Raw genomic sequence first — 9371 nt, 5'->3', positions numbered from 1 at the left:
CTAGCCAAGGGCCAGATAAGGTACATTCTCGAAAAGATGGAAAAGCTCGCAAAGCAAAAGGGCGTAAAGCTGGTAGAAAAAGTAAAGACGCCAGAAAGAAAAATAGAACCAGCCACTATAGTTGCAGTCATCGTGTTGGTTATTCTTTTTACGGCAGCAGCAGTAGAGATTGGCAGATCAAGGAGCAGAATCCTCCTGTCTGGCAGAAATAATTAGTTGCTGGAACATAAAGAAGCATCTTACATGAAATTACATCATAAGAGATATTAAGATAGAGAACACTCTGAGCATCTGGCACCAGTCAGCTCGCATGCAAAATAAAGTATACTCATCTTTCACACATTTATCTATGCATTTTTAGCTGTTTGCACAAAACTTTGCAAAAACACTTAGCGTTTGCACAGTAACAAGTTCTTTGGATGCCATGATATGCTTACTTGTGATCTGTATAATATGTGGGTCTAAGCAATAACTGAACAGTCTCAGCCAGTAGAACACTTGCTCAGCACGTGCAAATGCACTAGCTGGGAGTGCTCAGTGCTCAGCCAGCCAGTCAGCTGCTCTTCAACTATTCAGCCAATGAACTGCAATAATGCACCAATAGAATGGATAGCTCAGCAAATTAAAATACTTTCTGCAATTAAAATTTTTACAACGGACATATGAAAGAAGCTAGATTAAAGATAAACACAGAAGGAATACTAAAAGCATGCAAAGATATTAATACTGAGGGCGCAAAATTGCTTCTCAAGAGAAACGCTCCAGAAGAGAGCTTGACCATACTAAAGGAAATATTCGGCAACGGCAATCTAGTAATAGAAAGCAAAGAAGATTATGTAGGACAGGAAAGCGATCTCTTGGATGCAATCAAGAATCTTCTCTACAGAAATTTTGCATACAACGGAAATGGTGCAAATATTGTAGAATCTTTACGCTCTGTGCTGCTTAGAGAACAAAGAAACATTAAAGATGTTGAATTTTACTCCACCGCTCTGCTCAATGAACTCCTAAAGAAAAACACGTTCATATACAGCCCAGAGCATGGAATAAATAGAGGGAACGAAGTCATCATAGGCGGTGGTGATAATAGCACTACAGTCTACAAACTAGAGATCGATGAAACAAAGTTCCTGAGCTTGAAAAATCTTGCTGAGTCTATCGAGAACGATCTGAACAGAGAGTTTCTATTTTACATGTGTAACTTGGTAGCTACAAAGAAAAATAGCATGGGTGTTTTAAAAGAGCTGTTGCCAGAGGACAGCTACTACTCTCTTGATGATCTATACAGCGAGAAATATGAGGGCTCTGATGTAGCACTCGTAGACTACGGGCTGGAGCTTATTCACAAAAAGTACGATGATGTCAGACAGTTAATCAAGATACATGAAGATAAAAACAAGCTTTTTTACCCAGAGCACACATCGCTCACAGAAACTACTGAGCTTTTTACTAAAGAAGAGCTAAGAACAGTCGTTTCCATCATCCACAACATAGAAAAAATCAAAGATGAAAAGAAAGTGCAAAAGGCGGTGATCGAGGGAGTAGAATACTTGATGAATAGCACTGACGTCTTGAAAGAAAATGGCAAGATGAAAAAGCTAGAGATAGACGCTGACTTAAGCAATTTTATAGGAACATATGTAGCTGGAAACAATGGCTTGGAGACTACAGTGAGAGGAAAAATAGCTGACTTAGACCAAAAAATACTTGAGAAAAATCAAGCTTTAGACAAAGCGAAAGAAGATCTCAGTAAAGCAAAGAAAGAAGGGGGAAGCTGGGATGTGTTGTTTAAATTTGATTCTTCTATCGAATTTATTAAAAACCAGATATATTTATTAGAATGTAACAAGAAAAAAGAGGAAGCGCAAATTGAAAACATCTCTAATCTGCATCTCTTGGATAAAATGAGCTTAGTCCAGAAGAAATACATACACAAAGAGATAGAAAAAGTAGAGGCACTGCGAACAGAGCCACAAGTAATACCACAAATAGCCAATCCAACAGAAGTAACATCAAGAAACACAGAAGAAACTCAAGAAACATCAAGAAATTCAGAAGAAACCCAAGCAAATCTACAGGTAAGAAACACAGAAGAAACCCAAGAAACCCAAGAAACAACAAGAAACTCAGAAGAAACCCAAGCAAATCTACAGGTAAGAAACACAGAAGAAACCCAAGAAACAACAAGAAACTCAGAAGAAACCCAAGCAAATCTACAGGTAGGAAACGAGCCACAAGGAAAACCAGAGGAAAAAAAACTAACTCGAGCAAAAAGAATTGCAATATTGGTGGCTTTTGTCGCTTTTCTTGCAGTAGTAACATTATTACTGCTCAAGGACCACTTAAGAGATATGCTGACAAGATCCAGTAGCGTTAACTAGTTGCTGAGCCACAAAGACTCTGCCATGAGACACAACAACTGAGAAACACAAAAAAGTTAAAGATATCTTATTTATCCAGCACAAATCAGTTGGTATCGAAAATAAACATACTTATTTCTACACGCATTGCACCTACACACTTTTATCTATTTATACAAAGCTATATACAAATACTTAGCAGTCTGCATGAACAAAAAACTTTTTAATACGCACACTAATATTATTTATGTCCTATACCTATTAGCTCGCTAGTCACTAATGGATAAATATTCACACAAATAATTTACCTAATAGAACACTGTGTTTAGTGCGTGCAAATACACTAGTTAACAATGTTTTGTATAATGTACCAGTCAGCACTCTACAGATGCTCAGTCAAGAACTGCAATGAAGCACCAATAGGATGAATAGCTCAGCAAATTAAAATACTTTCTGCAATTAAAACTTTTGCAACAACCATATGAAAGAGGTTAGCCTGGTAATAGACGTAGAAAAAATAGTGCAAGCATGCATTTCCATTAATGATAAAAACTCAAAGATAACTATTGGATTTAACAGCTCGAGAGAGCACGCTGCCATACTAGACCACATACTTGACGGCAATCTAAAAATAGAAAGTAAGAACAGTGCTGAAGAAAAGGAGGTCATCTTAAATACAGTCAAGAAGGAGATGTACCAGCACCTCATATACAATGAGTACACAGCATACATTATCCGCGCTTTAGATGATGCATTAAGAACTAAAGAAGAGAACTTAGTTAGATGTAATTGCATTCGTCTGCTCAATGAAATCATAAAGCCAAACACTCTTATATACAACCCAAGCCACGGAATACAGAGGAAGTGCAACAAGAATGAGGCTCTGGACGGTATAGGCCCAGAGAATGACAACCCCGACCTAAGCACCCGGACATGCACACTGCTGATTGATGATGAAAAGTTCTCGAGCTTGGAAAGCCTGCTCCATTTTACCACAGATGGCCTGAAAAGAGAGAATTTTCGTAACACTGAATATTTTTCAAATTTAAAGCACAAGCTGAAAAACTTCCCTTCTGTAACTCTCTACACCCTTGATCAACTGTACAGCGAAAAGTATGAAGGCACAGAGGTGCCTCTGGTGGATTGGGGACTGAGCCTTATCCATGCAAATTATTATAAAATTGAGCCGTTAAACAGCCTAATCGAGCAGATAAAGGTGATTGTTGATAAAAATCAAAAGGAAATGATTGAAAAAGAGATTCACGATGTACTTGGCTCTGGCGGCCTGGAAATAGTTGCTTCTATTGTTGAAAATCTAGAAAAAATTAGACATGAAAAAAATATATACAACCAAACAATCAAAGCAGTAGAATACATGGCAAATAACAGTCTATTCTTGGACCCAGCAGATGGAACAAACAGATTGGAGATAGATCCTAACTTAACTCGTTTCTATGAGAAATACATAATCAACGGAGGCCTATTAGAAAAGATAAATGAAAAAAGAGATAGCATAGATAAAGAAATAGAAAATAAAAAGGAAGCCCTTGAAAAAGAAAAAGGCTGCATAGAAAAAGACACTTGTAAAAAAGAGGGGGAGGTGAATAAATCAGATGCAGAGAAAAGCCCCCAAGATATAAAAAAGAGCAAAGAAGAGATGGAAAAAATAAAATGCAACATTAATATTCTGGAACACGAAATGTATTTTCTGCGTTGTGCTGCAAAAAAAGAAAGAACACAGTTTAACAATGTCGAAAATAAGCTTCTGGAAAACTTAGAGCATTTATCTGAAATGACCTCCGAGCAAAAAAACTATCTATTCGAGAAGATTAAGACATTTGCAAAAAAGCTAGGTGTAAATGTAGTAGAAGTAGCAAATGAAGCAGAAGTAGCAAATGAAGCAGAAATACCAGAAGAAAACAAGCTCTTGCCAATAAACACTGCCCCAAAAAGCACAAGTATAGTAGTTATGGCATGTGCTATTCTTATAATAATATTAGCTACAGCGCTATTTACTGCTTATTCAAAGAGTGAAATAATAAAGTTTGCAAGTGCTAGTTATTTATGAGCACACGTCTCAACATACAACACAACAGAACAAGAAACACTTCAATAGATGTAAGTCAAGGATATATCTACAATTCCTTGGCATATCTAGCACTAACTAGTCAGTGTCTAAAATAAATTACATTTATTCCCTTTATTTGCTCTTGCTATTTCAGCCGGTATTACTCATTCCCATCACACACTACTATTCTTGATCTGTATACTATCAGAGCCATCTTTTCATTCCATCTACTCTTACAGTGTCTCTACTGCTGCTTTCCTAAATCCGCACTTTTCTTTTCAATATTCTGCTTATTCGCAATAAAATAAATAAATAAAAGCAAATACAAAAAGTAAATTCTACCTAATGGTATACGCTTAACTTTATTTTTTATTTTAATTTTATTTCATTCCAAGCACAACAACAATTTACAGGACAGACAATCAGTTAAAATAGACAGATATGCACAGATGAATACAATGCAATGCCAATGCGAGTCTACTTCTTTGAGAAACTAAAAGATTTACACCGCACTAGAAGTTATGATTAAAAATGCAGATAAGAACAACAATATGCACTGGCTCAACTAAACTCTATTTATTCTCTAGGCCCCTTTTATCTGTTATACCACGTAATCAGAACATCAAGGATTTCATTGTGCGCGCCCAAATCAGACTTGCTTTCGTTCACATAGCGGAACGCCATGAGCTCTACGTGCTCGTCTGGCTTTTCAGACATCTTCTCGCATATTTTCCTGCTCAAAGCCTTTTTTCTGATTTGTGCCCTGCTTTTTGCCATATTAGTTGTGTTGGTTTCGGCCTTTATCTTTTCTGTTCTATTTTTTTTTCTTATTATCCTCAGCTTTGTTTGTCTTTCTTCTGCTTTCCTGAACTTTTCTTCTTCTTTTTTTATTTTCTCCATCGCCGTGTCTTCGTTCAGACTGTTTCCATAGCTCTCCTCGGCAATGTTTATCTGCCAGATGCATATTTTCTGCGCCTTCTCTTTTGATGGCGTATCTTCTGCGCTGCTGCCTCTCAGCCAAATGCACTGTATATTGCTGTCCTTGTTGTGCTCCCTGGACTCTACCACATCGATAAAACTGCGAAGCTTTTTTGAGTTTTCTTTTTTCTTGAAGCTCTTGTTTGGCAGAAAGTGTGTGTACGCGCTTGGATTGTCCATCGTGTCCACATACCATGTAATCCTAGATTTGCCATGTATTTGCGGAGTCACTTGGCAGTCCATGACGTAGCAGTCGAGGGTATCCACCTTTTCTGTGTCTGACAGTATGTACAGATTGCTGTAGTACGCATGTATGTTTGAGAATTCTTTGGCTGTGTACTCCTCATCAAAAATGTACACATCAGGCCTCTGGTTTTCAAGCTCTATCGAGTCTAGCTCTTTGTGCTGCTCTTTCCTGAAAAATGGTCCCAGGTCTACTGCAGACTGCATGAAGGGCGTGAGAAAGAGCGGTATGGGAATAACATTGTCATCGTAGGCATATAAGGGCGTGAACACTGCAAACGTAAAGTTTTTCTTTTGATTCTTCTCAATACGATAAAACACGACCTCGTACCCCACAAAATCTTTTACCGTCTGGTCTCTCTCCTCCTCTTTGATGTACGACCACTTTTTACTCTGTCTGTCCACCTTGAAAGGATGTACAACGTCTGAGCTGTCCTCTATTCTATGTAGAATCTTTATATGCTTCACTATATAGCTAATTGCGTGCAGATAGTGCTCTTCATCGCTGCTGTCTTTTTTGTATATGGGCATGCACAGCCTTTTCGGCTGGCCCAATGCATTGTCCACGTAGTGCACGTGGTAATGCGATTTCACATCAGGCGAAGTGCTCCATTTGTTCGCTTCATATGAGTATAGAGAGTTGTAGATCCATTTAGAAGGATTTTCTGCCGTTTGCCTTAAGAAGGCCTCGCACTTAACGTACCTCTGGTGTTTTATAGCACACTTCCCTACCAAGATGTACTCATCGTCATTAAAAACCCTCACTTTCTCGTAGAAGTCTGCAAGAACTGTGTATAGTTTTTTGTACAGCTCAGAGGCTGTTGGCTCTTCCCATATGTTCCTCTTGTGCAGACTCTCAAGAGCAATGTGGATATTTTCATGCTCTTTTTCTATTTTTGTACTATCCTCTTCTGCTTCATTTATCAGTGTGTGTATGGACAGAAGAACTTGGACACTTTTTTCATTTATATCTGGCTCTGCAGAGATTGTAGTATCTTGTATAAATGCTGCACTGATCCTATAGAAGTCTTGGCATATCTCAGGCAGCGCTAGAATCATGCGCAGGGCACAGGCCACTGCAGAGTATCTTCTGTGTATCTGGTCGACCTTGCTCTGATCTACTACCATGCTATAGTTGATCTCTGGGGCTTTTCGCATATAAACATCTCCTAGCGTTTCTTTCCACACGGTTGGAGGGAAGCTGTAGATAACTCTCAGTGGCCTATGCTTTTCCAGGTACTCTAGCGCATCATCAACCACGCCGGGATAGTATCCTTCCAGGCCCACAAACATTTTTCTATACACATTGTCTTCCTCCTCTTTAAGCAGCTCTCTTATCCACAGAAGGTCTTTGTGCTTTGTGGCTATGGTTGTGGTTCTGCTGGAAATAAAGTACAGCAGCGGATTCTTTTTTACTAGGGAAGTAACCTTCTTGGAAAAGTTTTCTAAGCCTTTTCTGATGTTCTCCTGGTACAGTTTCTGCTTTATTTCTTGCGCCATAAAAGCATTTTCGTCGCTGTATTTATACTTGTACACTGTCTGGTGTCTTGTCTTGTAGTTCGTTCTCCTTTTATTTGTCAGCCTTGTGTCGTTCCACAGACTTACTTGAAGAGTTTCCATTTTCTTTCTTTCGTTTATCTTTCTCTTTCGTCTATGTGGCTGCTCCTTTGGAAGCGACTCTTCTCCATTCTCTCCTGTGTCTCTGGATTCTTTCTGCTGATAGACAGTGCTAGGCACTTCTCTTAGTGCTTCCTTCTTTTTTCTTTTGCTCGCGCGCAAAGACCGGTATTTGGGGTATGTCTTTGGCTCATCTGCTTTATTGTTCTTTCTTTTTCCTAGAGCCATTGCACTATTACCCTTTTCTTCACCGGATGGATCTTCGCCTGTGCTGATCTGCCCGCTGTGCTGTGGAGATTTAAGATAAGCATCTAGCATGCCATCTATAGACTTATGAGACTCTATCCCGCAGTTCCAGATACACGCAGAGCTATTTGTATCCAGCTCAATAAAGTCAAGGGTTGGATCTCTCATTTCACTTTCTATTGCATTCTCATTCCCAGAGTAAGCAGCCATGCTCCCTGCTTTATCCAATGTGTGCATGCTTACACTAGGCTGTGCTGTGTATGAGTCATCTTGTCTGTGCTCTTCACCCATCCTCTGCAGCTCTACAAAAGGGCTATACTCATCCTGCACTGAGCTGTACATGCATGGGTGCATGGGAAAGAACCCTGCGCCACTCACACTGGCCTCCTCTCTTGATGTGCTGGGTGCATTATACACCGGAGCAAATGGATACCTGAATGTGCTTAAATCTGGCATAAATGGGTACATTTGCATAGACTGGTACCCTGCTTCATTCGCAGTGCTACAGCCCTGCCCAGTATACTGTCCGTATGCTAAACTGTCTATAGAAGCTTGAACAGCAGAAGAAAGGTCTAGGTTGTTGTTGCTATCTGCGTATGCATTTTGGCCCATTGGCATGCCAGGCATGCTATATATCATACTGTATTCATTTGCATATGCATTTTGTTCTGCTGCATACTGTTCAGTTTGGCTGTACTGGCCTGCCATTGCATTTTCTGCTCCATTTCCTCCTACATACGGTGCACTGCCATACATGCTCCCGCTGAAACCATTGCAGCTGCCTCTGCATGCTGCTACAAAGAAAACAAGAGCCACACCTGACGCGCCTAGTATTTTCTTCAGTTTCTGATTTTTCATGCTAAAAATAACATTTTTTTATTTTTATTTTTCAGTTGAGACCTTACCCTTTTACACACTAGCAATTCGTATTTACCCTCTCTGGTGAGGTAACTGTGCATTTTATCTATCAGGACTTATCAGAGAGGGGATATCTTCGTATTCTCTGGTTGTTCTTTGAACTTTCTCTGACTCTGTTGAGATGTCTTTTATTCAACTTTTAGCATTGTTTTCTATTTGAGCGCGAGAGCATATTCTATTATAGTAAAAAAGAATGTCTGGAAATAACACATTAGCACAGTCCTACTTTTGTAATTAAAATAAAAATCATTAAAATTTTTCTGCCTTGGAGCCTGTTTTAATTATTTTTTGCAAGTAAAACTTTTGGAATGGCCGGGAAAGAGGTTCTGTTGAGCATAGACGTGGATGGAATAGTACAGGCGTGTCTATCTATCAACAGCAGGTACGCTGTAGATGGAGATACGACACGAAGCAATAAAGTAAACGACTTTATGATCCTGAACGATATACTTCGTGATAATCTAAAAATAGAAAACGGTCTCAGCGATGAAGAAAAACAAGATGCCGTAGACATAGTCATGAACAGAATCTGCGAGTATTTTTTGTACAACAACTATGGGATGAGTGCCATTCTCGGGCTGTATTTTGCACTGGTTTCTGGCAAAAACGAGCTCATTAGGAGCAGAGCTATTGCTCTAGTCAATAACATTACAAAGCCAAATACGTTCATATACAGCCCCATCTACGGAATTCATAGAAAGGGCGGAGCGGTAGAAGATATAAACCCAAACGGCGATCTAAAGCCCATAGTGTGCACGCTGGAGATCGGTGGCACACACTTTTCAAACCTGAAGGAGACACTGCATGCTACTTCAGAGAGTCTAGCTCGGCAGAACGCCTCGTATCTGTCCGAGGAAAGACAGATACTGAATATTTTCAACGTTTTCTCGTCGCAAAAGGAATACTACACTCTGTACGAGCTATACAACTGTATACACAAC

General features: G+C 39.4%; 4 protein-coding genes across 4 annotated transcripts; 3 read left to right on the top strand and 1 right to left on the bottom strand.

Annotated features, from left to right (window-relative positions):
• Positions 1-662: 662 nt before the first annotated feature.
• Positions 663-2381, top strand: NEMIN01_2383 (uncharacterized protein; the record flags this gene model as incomplete). Its single annotated transcript, XM_051478325.1, has 1 exon — positions 663-2381. One exon carries the CDS (start codon positions 663-665, stop codon positions 2379-2381), a length of 1719 nt encoding a protein of 572 aa, XP_051334285.1.
• A 460-nt stretch (positions 2382-2841) lies between these two features.
• On the top strand, positions 2842-4428 carry NEMIN01_2382 (uncharacterized protein; the record flags this gene model as incomplete). The annotated part of the gene is made up of 1 exon (XM_051478324.1): positions 2842-4428. One exon carries the CDS (start codon positions 2842-2844, stop codon positions 4426-4428), a length of 1587 nt encoding a protein of 528 aa, XP_051334284.1.
• A 594-nt stretch (positions 4429-5022) lies between these two features.
• On the bottom strand, positions 5023-8370 carry NEMIN01_2381 (uncharacterized protein; the record flags this gene model as incomplete). The annotated part of the gene is made up of 1 exon (XM_051478323.1): positions 5023-8370. One exon carries the CDS (start codon positions 8368-8370, stop codon positions 5023-5025), a length of 3348 nt encoding a protein of 1115 aa, XP_051334283.1.
• Positions 8371-8738: 368 nt separating this feature from the next.
• Positions 8739-9371, top strand: NEMIN01_2380 (uncharacterized protein; the record flags this gene model as incomplete). Its single annotated transcript, XM_051478322.1, has 1 exon — positions 8739-9371. A coding segment is annotated over one exon (633 nt), but the record flags the coding sequence as incomplete, so codon positions are not given.

This window comes from Nematocida minor (genome assembly GCF_024244105.1).
Source record: "Nematocida minor strain JUm1510 chromosome Unknown 7916, whole genome shotgun sequence".
In the NCBI taxonomy this organism is placed as follows: Eukaryota; Fungi; Microsporidia; genus Nematocida; species Nematocida minor.
Note: the sequence above shows the minus strand (reverse complement) of the source record. Positions and strands in the feature narration are given on the sequence as shown.